The sequence below is a fragment of the Mus caroli genome, chromosome 1, assembly GCF_900094665.2.
Source record: "Mus caroli chromosome 1, CAROLI_EIJ_v1.1, whole genome shotgun sequence".
Classification (NCBI taxonomy): Eukaryota; Metazoa; Chordata; class Mammalia; order Rodentia; family Muridae; genus Mus; species Mus caroli.
In genome coordinates, this window is record NC_034570.1 from 147,022,676 (window position 1) to 147,038,828 (window position 16,153).

The 16,153-nt window shown below is 41.8% G+C and overlaps 1 protein-coding gene across 1 annotated transcript in view; it reads right to left on the reverse strand.

Annotated features, from left to right (window-relative positions):
* The window catches only part of Axdnd1 (axonemal dynein light chain domain containing 1), a 94,632-nt gene that overhangs the window by 28,148 nt on the left and 50,331 nt on the right, over positions 1–16,153 (reverse strand). Inside the window, exons 15-17 of the mRNA XM_021161273.2 lie at positions 15,059–15,134; positions 13,241–13,475; positions 2,848–3,049 (exon numbers count right to left, since the gene is read on the reverse strand). Of these exons, the coding sequence (XP_021016932.1) occupies positions 2,848–3,049; positions 13,241–13,475; positions 15,059–15,134 (513 nt within the window). The remainder of the gene's footprint in view (positions 1–2,847; positions 3,050–13,240; positions 13,476–15,058; positions 15,135–16,153) is intronic.

Genomic DNA, 16,153 nt, shown 5'->3' on the forward strand with positions numbered 1-16,153 from the left:
TCTTCAATTACCAAATTAGAGATACCACTGGATGACAGCCAACAAATTTCTAATTCCTCATATCTTTGAATTTCAATCAATTAGGATATGATGGTAATATTAATTTTCATATTAAGAGATATTAAGGAAAAGTGATTGTGTTACTTCCTGCTATTTTTGTTGTTAGAGGTGGAATTATGTTTGTGTGGCTATCTTCTTTTGAGTTTGTTGAAAGATTACTTTCTTGCTTTTTCTAGGGTGTAATTTCTCTCCTTGTGTTGGTGGTTTTCATCTATTATCCTTTGTAGGGCTGGATTTGTGGGAAGATATTATGTAAATTTGGTTTTTGTCATAGAATATCTTGGTTTCTTGGTCTATGGTAATTGAGAGTTTTGATGGGTATAGGAGCCTGGGCTGGCATTTGTGTTCTCTTAAGGTCTGTATGACATCTGCCCAGGATTTTCTAGCTTTCAGAGTCTCTGGTGAGAAGTCTGGTGTAATTCTAATAGGTCTGCCTTTATGTGTTACTTGACCTTTTTCCCTTACTGCTTTTAATATTCTTTCTTTGTTTTGTGCATTTGGTGTTTTGATTATTCTGTGATGGGAGGAATTTCTCTTCTGGTCCCAACTATTTGGAGTTCTGTAGGCTTTTTGTATTTTCATGGGCATCTCTTTCTTTAGGTTAGGGAAGTTTTCTTCTATAATTTTGTTGAAGATATTTACTGGCCCTTTAAGTTGGGAATCTTCACTCTCTTCTATACCTACTATCCTTAGGTTTGGTCTTCTCATTGTGTCCTGGATTTCCTGGATTTTGTGTGTGTGTGGGGGGGGGGGGTTTAGGAGCTGTTTTCTCTTTGCATTTTCTTTCACTGTTGTGTCAATGTTTTCTATGGTATCTTCTGCCCCTGAGATTCTCTATTCTATCTCTTGTATTCTCTTGGTGATGCCTGTATCTATGACTCCTGATCTCTTTCCTAGGTTTTCTAACTCCAGGGTTGTCTCCCTTTGTGATTTTTTAATTGTTTCTATTTCCATTTTTAGATCCTGCATGGTTTTGTTCATTTCCTTTGCCCATTTGATTGTGTTTCCTCTTTAAGGGCTTCTAGCTGTTTACCTGTGTTCTCTTGTATTTCTTTAAGGGGTTATTTATGACCTTCTTAAGGTCCTCTATCATCATGAGAAGTGATTTTAGATCCAAATCGTGCTTTTCTGGTGTGATGGTATATCTGGGACTTGCTATGCTGGGAGAATTGGGTTCTGATGACACCAAGTAACCTTGGTTTCTGTTGCTTATGTTATTGCCTCCTGCCATCTGATTATCTCTAGTGCTATCTGCCCTCACTATATCTGACTGGAACCTGTCCTTTCTATGATCCTGGTTGTGTCAGAACTCCTCAGAGTCAAGCTGTTTCTGTGATCCTGTGATTCTGTGATTCTGGGATCCTGAGATCCTGGGTGTGTCAGAGCTCCTGGGAGTCAAGCTGCCTCTGTGGCCCAGAGATCCTAGTGTGACCAAGCTCCCAGGATCCTAGGATTCTGTGGTCCCGGGCAAGTTAGAGTGCCTGGGAGTAGCTCTTCCTCTGGGTATTGTGGAACTGGCTGGGGAGTTTGTGCCTAAGGTCTGCTCAGGGTACAGGCCCAGACTGGAAGAAACCCATGCCACTGGTTGGGTGGGGTTCCTGAGTCCCTGGATCCCGCTGGTCCCAGTTACTCCCAGTTTGGGGACAGATGTTGTGTTCTCACCTCTGATCCTATGATCCTGGGTGTGTTAGAGCACCCAGGAGTGGAGCTTCCTCTGGGTATTGTGGGACTGTCTCTGTTCCTATGATGTAAGACAAGTCTTATAAGTACAACATTTACTTGAGGCTGGCTTACAGGTTCTGAGGTTCAGTCCATTATCACAAGGTGGAAGCATGGCAGCGTCCAGGCAGGCATGGTGCAGGGGAACTGAGTGTTCTACATCTTCATCTGAAAGCTTCTAGAAGACTGGCTTCCAGGCAGCTCGGTGGAGGGTCTTAAAGCCCACACCCACAGTGACACACCTACTCCAACAAAGCCACACCTACTCCAACAAGGCCACACCTACTCCAAGGTCACACCTCCAAATAGTGGCAATCCCTGGGCCAAGCATATTCAAACCACCACAGAGAGGCACTTACAAGATGATTTCTTTTAATACTACTGTATTTTGATAGTGGGTCTACATTTGATAGTGATTATTTTTGCAGACAGTATTTCTTTCACATGAACTGTTTATAAGGGAGAAATGCAGAGAGATGGAAAGCATATTAGTGGTTGATCAGTGGTTGATAGGTGGGGGAAGGGATGTAGCCTAAATAGGTTGTATGATTTGTCTATGTTTGTTTGTTTGGTTTTTTCCCCTCGAGGTTTTGGAGGCTTAGCTTTTTGCATGGCCATGAAACTTTTAAGGGATAGGCTTACTAGAAAGTGACTGGGGTCCTCTCAGGAGATTGTGGGTAGTTCCTATAAGAAAGAGTTGCTGGAAAAGAAGGAGCTAGATCCCTCTGACTTGCCAGGTGATACCCTCCCTTGCACATGCATCCCTGCCATGATGTCATTTGTTATGAACCCTCAAAAGAGTCAGTGCCATGCTGTTGAAGATGCTCAGCTTCCAAACTGTAAACAAAAACTAAGCCTCTTCTGAGTAAACCGCCCAGCCACTGGTAATTCGTGAGAGTTAACAGAAGGCTTTTCACTATGACACACAAAGCTTCTTCTTGCGAAGAAGGAAAACATGTTTTAAAGTTGACTACAGCTGCCCGCATTCAAAAATACACTGAGACTGCTGGTTTATCATGTTAGGGCTTCTGAGACATCCACCCCAAGGAGAAAAGCCTGGGAACTTACGCGCCAGGATCCATGTCCATGCCCTCTGGAACCGAATCAATAATGTTCAACAGCGCTTCCAGCTGAAACTTCATTTCATTAATCTTTTCATCAATTTCAAGCCACTCTTCAGTGGGAACTTGAGAATAATCGAGGAAGTTTTCTAACTTGAAAACACACATGTCCAAAGAAATGACCAAGTTTGGAAGAACTTTAGAGATACCTAGGAAAATGGGGAGAAAAAAAAAAAAAGAACAAATTCTTTGTGATATCATTATTCCAATAGAGTATAAAATCTAGGCGAGGGCAGATCCTCTCTCGTCTCTCATTTACCAGAGAACCTCGAGAGATGCACAAAACACCCAAAGATCAAGTTTTCAGCACAAAGAAGATGTATTTGCCCCAGAGGGACAAAAGGCAGGGAATAAGAGACAAAAACAGGAGACAGTGGGTGAGGGCAAAGGAGAAAAGGAACAAGGAGGGAGAGGGATATTTGTTGGGGGTGGGAGGGGATGACAAAGTATTGCCTCTAGATAGATAGGAGACAGATGTGGTACACAAGACAATGGCAGTTTATAAAGGTTAAAGGGAAAGCCAGTGTTAGAATGGGGTGTTAGATTTAGAGTGAGTATGTTAATTAGGTGAGCCCGAAGGTGGCTTTTGATTGCTGGACTTCAATACTTTGATAGCTGGACATTGGTAGTCAGCCTCGGGAGAAGGAAGTGGGCAAATAAAGGAATAGATCTTGAGGGCTAGCTTTAGGAATGTAATCTAATTTACAACACAGAAGGTTTAGCAACACAGAAGTGATTTTGAGAGACCTAAAGGAGAAATAGATATGGCCCAATTATCATAGTTTTAAATCTTAATAGTTATTAAACATTTGAAGTTATTAGGGGTCAGGGATGAGGATTGTTGGCAGAGCAGTTGCCTAGCATGTACAAGGTTCTGTGATCCCTAGCACTGGAAATAAAAAAGACTGATATTATTAAATGATAAAATGGAAAATTTTGGTAAAGAATTAGAAACTCTTAAGTGCTCAAGTAAAGACACCTCTGTCCCACTTGGGAAAGAGAAGTAATCACAAGTGGGGACGGAGGGAGGGATCTGGGAGGGAAAGTAGATGGGGGTGGGGGTGGGGGTGGAAATGGAGGGGAGAGGGAAACCTGATCTGGTATTGGGTGAGGGAACAAGACTGAAGCCCTGGTGGCCAGCAGAAAGAATGTAAACAGCCAATCTCAGGTTGGGAGGGGGAAGCCCCCAGAATGTACCAGAGACCTGAGAGGTGAGAGTCCCCCAGGATTCAAAGGGAGGGACCTTAGATGAAATGCCTGACAGTAGGGAGAGAGAACTTATAGAGTCCACCTCCAGCAGGAAGACAGGACATCAAGCGAGGGATGAGGTTGACATTCCACAGTCACATCTCTGACCCATAATTGTTTCTGTCTGAAAGAATTACAAGGATGGAAATGGAGAGGAGCCTGAGGAAAAGAAGGTCCAGTAACAGGCCCAAAGTGGGATCCAGATCAAGAGGAGGTCCCAGGGCCTGACACTATTACTGAGGCTATGGAGTGCTCACAAAAAGGGGTCTATCATGACTGCTCCCTGAAAGATCCAACAAGCAGCTGAAAGAGTCAGATGCAGATATTTACACCCAACCAATGAACAGAAGCAGCTGGTCCCTGTTGTTGAATTAGGGAATACTGAAAGAAGCTGAGGAGAAGGGAGATTCTTAATTAATTAACTAATTAATTAAGAATTAATCTTAATTAATCTGAACCCCTGAGATCGTTCAAACACTGGACCTACAAACAGACAGCATACACCAGCTGATATGAGGCCCTCAACACACATATAGTAGAGGACTTCCCAGTCTGTGTTCATTCAGATTTGACGCACCTAACCCTCAAACTGGAGGCCCCAGGGTGGGAGCATCCATGTGGAGACAGGATGGGAGGAGGTGTGGGATGTGGATCAGATGGAGGGTGGGAAATGGAGTGTAAAAAATAAATTTAAATTAAATTTTAAAAAAGATTAAAAAAAGTTTATAAACCCAAGGGAAAAAGAAAGCAATAAATTGAAATGAAGAACTGTGTGTGTGTAACAGCAGGTTAGAGAAAGCCCTAAAGGAGGCCTCTGCCAGATCATGATTCCTGTACTCAAAGGACATTTAAAAAGAAGAAAAGCAAAGTGTGGCAGGCATACACTTCCAGTCCCCACATTGGGGAGGGAGAAGCTCTCAGTTAGAGGCCACCTGGCAAGTCCCAGGCCAGCCAGGACTACAGAGTAAAATTCCAGCTCAAAAAAAAAAAATAAATAAAAATAAAAATAAAAAAAAATAAAAATCAACTAAGAGAAATCTGCAGCAATCACTACTATAAGAAATACTAGGGCTGGTGAGATGGGTCAGTGGTTAAGAGCACTGACTGCTCTTCTAGAGGTCCTGAGTTCAATTCCCAGCAACCACATGGTGGCTCACAACCATCTGTAATGGGATCCAATGTCCTCTTCTGGTGTGTCTGAAGACATCTACAGTGTACTTATATACATAAAATTAATAAATAAAATCTTAAAAAAAAAAGAAATACTAAAGAGGGGAAATAGAAAAGGAGGACACATAAACACATGAAGTCGCCACACTACAAGAAAGGTCTTTTTCCAAATACACAAAAGGGAAAGGCTATTCAGTCACAGACTAAAGTCATAAAATTAACAACCACTGGATATGGTGACACACACATTTTATCCCAATAAGAGGATCTCTAAGTTTAAAGCCAGCCTGGTCCACATATTGATTTTTAGGACAGCCAAGCCTACTTAATAAAGAGATGGTGTCTTTAAAAAGAAAGAAAAAAAGAAAGAAAGAAAGAAAGAAAGAAAGAAAGAAAGAAAGAAAGAAAGAAAGAAAGAAAGAAAGAAAGGAGGGAGGAGAAGAGGGGGAAGAGGAGGGACGAGAAGGAGGGGGAAGGAGGAGGAAGAAGAGAAGGAGAGAGGTCTCCACACACAGACATGCCAACCAGGCAATCTGATGAAGGCAATTCCTCAACTGAGCCTCCTCCCTCTTCCCAGTGACTACAGCTGTGTCAAGTTAACAAACTAACCAGTACACAATAACTACTTTTAAAAAGACAGAAAATGGCTGGTATTAGCAAGAGTGTGGTTTGGTGGGGGCCTTGCCCTAGCAATGTGGCAGGCAATTTCTTGAAGTGAAAAATTGAACTGCCATGTGATTGAAGCAAGCAGTCACATATCTAGGTACATACTGAAAACAAAACCAAAACCATTTGGGTATTCACGTTCATGGTAGAATTGTTCACAATAGCCAAGCGACCTTGATGTCTTCCCCTGAGTGAGTAGAGAGAAATGAATCCATGCCCTATTATTCAATCTTAGGAAGAAAGTCCCAGTGCATCCTGCAGCATGGATGAACTTTTTAAAGGATCATACACGAAGGGAAACACACACACATTGAGCTATCTTCCACCATACCTTAAGGCAGTGGTTCTCAACCTGTGAGTCATGACCCCTTGGGGTCTGGACGACCCTTTCACAGGGGTCTCCTAAGATCATCAGAAAACACAGAGATTTACATTATAAGTCATAACTAGCAAAATTACAGTTATGAAGTAGCACTGAAATAGTTTTATGGTTGGGGGTCACTTACAACATGAGCAACTGGGTTAAAGGGTTGCAGCATTAGGAAAGTTGAGCACCACTGCCTTAAGTTATCAAGGGCAGTCAGATTCCTGGCAACAGGGTGTCGTGGCTGTGGAGCTAGGGAGAGAGGGAGATGACGAGTTGTCTAATAGACAGGGTCTCACTTTCAAGAGAAAAAAAGTTATGGAGATCTGCTTGTGTCCTTTACCACTCTGATTCCTGGGCTGTGGTCTTATATTGTGTTTATGTATCCTAACTTAAATGACTACAATTTTGTAGTAGATTTTTATTTCAGGTAGCATAATGACTCCTACTTTGAAGGTTTTGCTTGGGACTACGGTGTTTATTTAGGGTTTTATTTTGTTGTTGCTGTTCCAGTTACATGTGTTGTTCCATATACATTTTAGGGTTGTTTTCTTATACTTCTTTAAATGATGTTATTAATATTTTCACACATTGAATCACTTTGAATAACATGGATTTTTTAAAATATTGACTCTTCTCATCCATGAACATGGGCTGCATTTCTATTTCTTTACATCTTCTTTAATTATTTAATTCTTCTTATCCATGAACATGGGATGTGTCTCCATTTCTTTATGTCCTCTTTAATTTCCTCCATCAAAATCCTATGGTTTTCAATTTTGATCTTTCATTTCTGGATAAATGTACTCACAAGTAATTTTTTTTCTTACTTTTTATAGCACCTAGGAATGGAATTACTGTTCTGATTCAGTATTGAGCTGCAGCAGTGTTACTGATTTTTATTCTGCTCTTGTGTCCTGAAGCTGTTGAATTTATTAGCTCTATTAGTTTTGTGGTAGAGTCCTTGGGGTGTTCTCTATATAAGTGCATGTGGTGGTTTGAATATACTTGGCCCTGGAAGTGGCACTGTTAGGAAGTGTGGCCTTGTTGGAATAGGTACGGCCTTGTTAGATGAAGTGTGTCACTGTGGGCATGGGCTTTCAGACCCTCCTCCTAGCCATGTGGGAGCCAGTCTTCTGATTGCCTTCAAAAGAAGATATAGAACTCTTAGCTCCTCCAGTGCCATGCTGACCTAGACATTGCCATGCTCCTGCCTTGATAATGGACTAAACTTCTGAACCTGTAAGCCAGTCCCCATTAAATGTTGTCCTTTTTAAGAGTTGCCTTGGTCATGGTGTCTGTTCACAGCAATGGAAACCCTAACTAAGATAGCTCATGTCACCTGCAACCAGTGACAATTGAGTTCCTCCCTTTCTAACCTAAATGCATGTATTTCCTTCTCTTATTTAATTCTCTAGCTAGGCCTTCCAGCATTATTTTGGATGGAAGTGAGTATCACTGTTTGTTACAGGTCTTAGAGAAACCTCAGCTGTTCCTCCACTCAAAATAATATTAATGGTTTGCTGCAGGACGTTTGATAACACTGAACCCGAGGTTGTGTTGTTTACTGGGAAACCCTGTTTCTAGTTGTGGTGTGGCTCAGCCCTAGCACATACCTTTAATCCAAGAGCTTTCTGTTTGAAAATTGTTAACAGGATTAAATAAAGTCAACCATAGGTTAAGAAGTAGAGTAAGCTACCTACAGGGAGTGAACATAGAAAAATTACACAGAGGGTGAGAGGGAGTAGGAGGACAGATACAGAGACACACAGGAAGTAGATGGGAGGGACATTCAGTTTGTAATATTTTTGAGATGGTGTGGAGAAGAAGAACTTGCTTTTGGGATGTTGGCTGAAGAGAAAAGTCAGCTGGGTGCTTTTTCTGCCTCTCTGAGCTAGCAGGCTCTCACCCCAGCATCTGGCTCCTGTGTCTTTATTAGTAAAATCAAACATTTGAGATTTTGTTAAAAACAACAATGGTTGGCTTTATTATATAGCCTCTATTATTTAAGTATATGCCTTCTGTTTTTATGAGGCATGGGGTATTGCATTTATCAAGTGCCTTTTCTGCATATACTGAGATGATCACAAGCTTTTGCCCTCTGTTCTGTTGATGTGGTATATTTATTTGTGCATGTTGAGCCAACTTTGCCTGGGATGAATTGTACTTGATCATGTTAAGTCATTCCTATATGTAGCCCAGGCTAATCTTCAATCTCTGGGCTCAAACAATATTTCTATCTCCCTTTTCCAAAGGACTACAGACTTGAGTCCTGTGTCAATGAGTCTGAAAGTGGGGAGTAGCCTTGAATGCATTGGCACATGACAACTTCCTGAGCAGAGCACCAGTCATGTAGACACTAAGATCAACAATTAATAAATGGAACCTCATGAAACTGAAAAGCTTCTGTGAGGCAAAAGACACTGTCAAAAGGACAAAATGGCAACCTACAGAATGGGAAAGATGTTCACCAACTCCACATCTGACATATATTTTGATGATATCCAAAATATATAAAGAACTCAAGAAACTAGACATCAACAAACCAAATAACCCAATCAAAAATAGAATACAGACCTAAGCAGAGAATTTTTGACAGAAGAATCTCAAACAGCTGAGAAACATTTAAAATGCTCAACATCCTTAGCCATCATAAAAATTCAAATCAAAATGACTCTGAGAGTCCATCTTATATCTGTCATAATGGCTAAGATCAAAAACACAAGTGACAGCTCATGCTGGTGAGGATGTGGAGCAAGGGGAACACTTTTCCATTGCTGGTGGGAGTGCAAACTTATACAGCCACTTTAGAAATCACTATGGAAAATTTTTAGAAAGTTTGGATTAATCTACCTCAAGACCCAGCTCTACCACTTCTGGGCATATATCCCAAGGATGCTTTACCATCCCATAAGAACACTTGCTCAACTATATTCATAGCAGCTTTATTTGTAATACACAGAAACTGGAAACAACCTAGATGTCCCTCAACTGATGAACAGATAAAGAAAATGTGGTACATTTACACAGTGGAGTATTACACAGCTATTAAAAACAATGACATCTAGAAATTTGCTGGCAAATGGATGGAACTAGAAAAGATCATCCCATGTGAGGTAACCCAGGCTCAGAAAAACAAACATGGTATGTACTCACTTATAAGTGGATATTAACCGTAAAATAGATAAAGGATAACCATGCTACAATCCACAGACCCAGAGAAGCTAGGTAACAAGGATAGAACAAGGGAGGGATGCACGATTCTCACTGTGAAGGGAAAATAGAATAGAAATTCCAGGTGGATGGGGAAGGGGTGGGAACAGGAGAGATCGGGTGTGGGGAGGACAGAGGGAGAGAGTACTTGGAGAGATGGCTGGGATTGGGAGGCATCTCTGGGAAGAGCTAGAAACCTAGTGCCATGGAATCTATGAGGATATCCCTAGCTAAGACTCCTAGCAGTAGGGATACAGAGGGGGAACTAGCCATCCTGTAACCAGGCAAGACTTTCAGTGGCACTAACCAAAACCATAAAAGTTTCAACCTACAATTTACCCTGCCTACAAGATGTGCTGGGGTAAAGGTGGCACAGATATCAGGGGAGTGGCCAAGAAATGACTGGTCCAACTTGAGACCCATGCCCTGAGAGGGAGCCTACTCCTGACACTGCCTGAAGGGCCAGACACTAGAGGCTGGAAAACCAAGACACTTAGTACAGAACCAAACACAACTGGGAAAAAAAAGTCAATGACATCATTCCTAATGATATTCTGCTATACTCATAGATGGGTGCCGTCTTAGGGTTTTACTGCTGTGAACAGACACCAGATCAAAGCAACTCTTATAAGGATAATGTTTAACTGGAGCTGGCTTAGAGGTTCAGAGGTTCAGTCCATTATTATCAAGGCAGGAGCATGGCAACGTTCAGGCAAGAATGGCACAGGAGGAACTGGGAGTTCTTTATCTTCATCTGAAGGCTGCTAGGAGAAGACTGGCACTCTCATGGTTAGGAATAGGGTCTCATTGCCCACCTCCACAGTGGTACACTTCCTTCAACAAGGCCACATATACTTCAACAAGACCACACCTCCTAAGAGTGCCACTCCCTGGGCCAAGCATATACAAACCATCACAGGTCCGCCCTCCTGCAATTGTCATCCAAGAGGCTTCACTCAGCAACTGATGGAGACAGATGCAGAGACCCACAGCCAAACATTAGGTGGAGCTTGGGGAATCCTGCTGAAGAAGGGGAAGAAGGATTGTAGGAACCAGAAGGGTCAAAAACAACACACAAAAAACCAAAGAAACAAAAAACAAAACAAAACAAAAAAACACAGATTCAACAAACTTGGGCCCACGGGAGCTAAAGAAACTGAACCTTCCACCAGGGAGCCTTCATGGGGTTGACCTAGGCCATCTATGCATATGTTACAGTTGTGTTGCTTGCTCTTCCTGTGGGGCTCCTAACAGTGGGAGCAGGTGCTGTCTCTGACTCTGTTGCCTGGTTTGGGGACCTTTTCCCTCCTACTGGGTTCTCACTTATAAATGGGCCTCATCTAGCCTTACTGAAGAGGAGGTGCCTAGTCTTCCTGCAACTTGCTGTGCTATGGCTGGTTGATATCCATGGAATGCCTGCCCTTTTCTGAAGAGAAACAGGAAGAGTGGATGGGTAGAAGTGGTTGGAAGGAGCAGAGAGGAAAGGAGAGGAGGGAGGGGAAACTGCAGTCAGGATATTAAAAATAAAACTATTTTTAATGTGCTGTTTGTATTGGCAGTACTCAGGTGAGGATTTTTACAACTATGTTTATTAAGGATATGAACATATAGCTTTTAAAATTGTTTGTTTCCTGCTTTGCACATCAGTAAGAGTGGCCTCACAGAATGAGTTTTAAAGAATTATATCCTCTTTAATATCCTGAAATAATTTCGTAGAAAATTAATAGTAAACCTTTGGGAGAAGTCTGTGTTGTGGTCACCTTTTTGTACACTGTGTGAAGACTGTCTATATATGCAGCTGTTGGTTGCTGTACTGGCAGAGAGCTGAGTACTAGCCAAACTTTGTTATTAATAAGTCTCTGTGTCATTTGACCATAAGTGGGTCCAGAAACGCCCACTAGAAGTCTGCAGCAAGTCATCTGGCACTAGGCTTTACCCATTCTCTACCTGCAGATACACATGAATGTGCATGTGTGAAGTGTGCTTGGATAGTGTAGTGTCTGCTTGTGTTTATGTGTGTGTAAGTAAAGGCCAGAGGTTGACACTAGGCACTGTCCTCAAGTGCTCTCCACATACATAGTTTAGATGGGGTCTTCTACTGAGTCTGGAGCTCACCAGTTGGTTAGACAGACTGGCCAGCGAGCCCTGGGGTCCTGGAGGATCCCAGCATTGGGATTAAAAGCACACATCACCATACCTGGCTTTGTAACATGCATGCTGGGGATGTGTTACAAAATGACTCAACAAAGAAATAGGGGGCTTGGATTGGTGAGAAAGCTCAGTGGCTCCAGAGGACCCAGGTTCAACTCCCATATAGCAACTGACAGCCATCTGTAACACCTGTTTCAGGGGATCTGATGTCTAACCTCTGCACAGACATGCATCCAAGCAAAACCAACCAAAACTTGAAGAGGCAACATAATGGGAGAAAATGTTTGTGACTCATGTGCCTGAAAAGTGATTTGTGCCTAGAATAAAAGAACTCTTGTGCTTAATAGTAAAAGGACAACACACTTGCGTGCGTACACACATACACACACGTGCACACATGCTCACATAGGCAAGCAAGCAATCTGAAAGGGTACTTTCCCAAAGAAGGTAGACAGATGGCCAAGAAGACTCATAACAATTTGGGTATCCTTCATTGTCAGGAGCATACCGATCGAGATCACGATGAAACGGTATTTCACATCCACTGTCATGGTGAGATGGCCACAGTGGTACGAGGGAAGCAGAAATGTCAGAGCCTCATAATTGCTCCTGAGAATATGAAAATGTGTCTACCTCAGAAACAGTGGCAGTCTTCAGAAAGCTAAGCAGAGTCAAATAGCCAAGAGTTCCCTCCAAGAGAAATAAAGACAAAAAGAGGGACAAACCCAAATGTCTATAAACAGTTGAAAATATATACAAAATCAGGTATATTCATACAACCTATCTGGTCATAAAAGTGATGGAAGGCTAGCCATGGTGGCAAATGACTGTAAGCCCAGCACTTGGGGAGCTGAGGCATGAAGACAACAAGTTTGAGGCTAAGTCATATCTTTAAAAAGAGAAGGAGGAGGAGGAGGCAGAGGAGGCAGAGGAGGAAGAGGAGGAGGAGGAAGAGGAGAAGATGGCAACAAGGATTCAAGATCAGTCTGGTCTATATAGTGATCTCAGGACAACCAGGGCCACACAGAGATACCCTACCTCAAAACAAGGGGAGGGCACAGGTTGTAAATACAGATAGAAACTTAATGATGCTATGTAAAGAAGCTTGAAAGGGTGTAAAACCCATTTCTCATTCCTATGAAAAGCCCAAATGGTACTGTATGGGACAGGAAGTGGATCTAGAAATAGGGTAGGGATAAGGGGGGAAGGGTAGGAAATGAGAGATCCAGGACGCATGACTCTTAGTGAAGTGTAATACATTCTGTAAACTCAACTGGTGATCGGTGCACAAGCCTGTGTATTTTGAATTCACACTTTGGACATGTGGATCATGTTACATATTAAACTATATCTCAGAAAAAAATGATGCTCAATGCTTTATTTGCTTGATAAAACTGTGACAGTTCATTCTTAGATTTTAGACTTTAATTTCTAATGAACTCTTTGAATTTTAATGGTATTCAACATTGTGATTACTGTTAACATTCTTTACATGGCCAAGAAATTTCATTTTCTTTGTTTTGCTTACCATTGTCACCATTTATTCTTATTTCATATTCTCTGTAGAACTTGCTGATGTTTTTTATTATATCTTCCATGTACTCGTGCTCTGGTGGCAACAACCCATCCATACTTTTATGGCGACTAAGTATCCCAAACCCGATGTCTGTCCAGTTTTCCTGTAAGCGTTTAATCACTTTGAGAGCATCATATCTGGACAAAAGAAAATCCCCTGTAAACTTCTCTTTCTCCTCCTCCAGCATCTAGAACGTGAAGTAGAGAGAATAGTACTATTATTATATTTATTGTTATATTATTATATTATTATATTTAAAAAGAATTAATATCATTAGATTTAATACATCACTAGATATCATCATCATCATCAACCCAAGGTTGCCTCGAGCGTCCATCCTCCATGACTCTCTGGTATTCTAGAGGCTCATGGGTTATTGTCATTGTCAGTGCACTTCTTGTAAGAGTTTGGGGTTAGAGACAGGCAAGTGCTTACTCTGGCGCTCACCGCTGATGGTAACGCACTTAACTCCCTTCCTAAGCTTCAGCTTTGGAATGTGGGAGGTGGAAATCATTAAACCTCCATCCTGAGCTGTTGGAAAGAATAAGATGGTGTGTGGATTGTATGTTCATCCTGACAGAGTATTTAATAAACTAAGTAAGAATTATTATTGTTCCTAGTAAAGCCCTTTTCTGTTTTATCTATACATGTCAAAACTGCCAACTAAATCCCTAAAATCTCCTGTCTATAGAAAGGTAGACATCGTCAGTCCTAAGATGATTACAATCAAGTCATTCCAAAAGAGGAGGAAGTGGTAAGCATCTATCATCCCAGTGCCAGAAGGCAAGAGTGGTGGGAGGAACGCCAGTGTGTTCTTGGCCACATCGTGAGTTCAAGATCAGAAAGAACTACTCAAGTCCTAATCTCAGAAGCACACACACACATACAAGTCATTTCCCGAGCTCTGTATGAGATTCTATTTGGTCACGAATTCGATACTCCTTCTTACATGAATTCAATGACATTATACACTTCCTTTATCCCACTACTATAGCCTAACAGTCGAGTGTGTGTATGTGTATGTGTATGTGTGTGTGTGTGTGTGTGTGTGTGTGTGTGTGTGTGTGTGTGTGTGGTACTGAGGCTTGAATCAGAGCCTTGACTGTGTCAGGCTCAGTGGTACTATAACATATCCCTGGCCATCATAATGGTGACTTAATTAATACAATATATTTTCAAAGCTTGAAACTTAAAAAAAAGAATCATCCTAATAATGTGTGGAACTATAATATACACATAAACTGTTATATACATATATTTTATTGTGTGACATACACAATAAAACACAGCTTGGCTTTAAAAAGGGAGGCAATGCTGAAACATGAATGAACCTTGAAGGCAGTATACTGAGGGAAATTAGCCATTCATGAATGGACAAATACTAGAATCATCAAATTCACAGAGAGTAGAATTATGCTTGCCAGGGGCTGAGGGAAAGCAAACATCAGGAGCTACTGTGTAATGAGTGCTACTCTTTAATGCTACCGTTTAATGAGTAGCACTTCAGTTTGAAGGCTGGCGCATGTAGCGGTGTGACTATATGCCATGCCACTGACCTAGACACTTTAGTGGTTAAAAGGCAAAGCTTTATGCTATGTGTATTTTCCCATGCTTTATAAAAAGTAATTAATTTTTAAAGTCCCATTTGTCCTTTACACAAAAGCTATATTCAAGGGGAGCAGAAATGATACTTGTAACAGGATACTAAGGATCAGAGGCACACTCACTCTGCCGGCAATGGACGGCCAGACAGACCTGAGAAAGCCTTACCTTTTCATATTCCCTGAAGTCATTAAGGGCTACGGCGAATGGGCTTCTCTTACTAGGGATTATAACATCTTTTCCACTGGAAGAAGAAAAGAGCAAGAAAGGTCTCAGAATGAGGTATACACAGAGAAAACCCCCAAGTTCGCACGTGAACAGCAGCAGGACCTTTGTACCTTTCAGCATGGCCTCCATGCCGGGCCTCTCTCCTCGTGGGCTTTCCATGACAAGTGTCTGATTCTAACTAACCAAGTTACAGGGCTTGAAGCCCTCAGAGTAGCTCTTTAAAGCGTGAGCTCCTATTTTGAGAAACCAAGACTGAGGTGTTCATAAGAATTCCTGCTGAGTACAACTGCTGGACATTGCAGGAGCGGGCAGGAAGCCTCTGGATGATTAAGGCAGCAGCTCACGAGGAGTCTCAGCTTGCGGGGATGGGGTGGGGGCGGGGCTCCCCTTCCGTTCTCTGCCGCGTACAAGGAGAAAGCTGGAGGGGGTTGATTTGATTTTTTTCTGTTCTGTTTTGGTTTTTCTATCTTTATTTTTATTCTTTTATTTATTATTTATTATTTAATATTTTGATTGTTTGTTTGTTAGTTTTGTTTTGTTTTTAACACAGGGTTTCTTTGTGTAAACCTGGCTGCCCTGGAACTTCCTCTGTAGACTAGGCTGGCCTTACACTCAGAGATCCATGTGCCTCTGCCTCTGGAATTAAAGGCATGTACCACCACTGCCTGGCTATTTGTTTAATCTTTTTAAACAACAAAACAATGTCCTTTTTGAAGCTTGAAGATCATTTTATTACAGCTTGAAAGAAAAAGGGGCAAACAACCTGAAAATCCCAACAGCTGCTGGCTGGAGGGAGGTAGAGAGAGGGAAATAGTTTTGGAGCTGGGTATGGAGATTGTCCAGCAGCTCTAGAAATGGGAGAGGACGGAATGAGGAAGAGGAAGGAGGAGGAAGAAGAAAGGAGGAGGATGCAGAGGAAGAAGGAGGAGAAGGAGACAGAGGAAAAGGAGGAGGAGGGGAAGAAGAAGAAGGAGAGGAAGAAGAAGAAGAAGAAGAAGAAGAAGAAGAAGAAGAAGAAGAAGAAGAAGAAGAAGA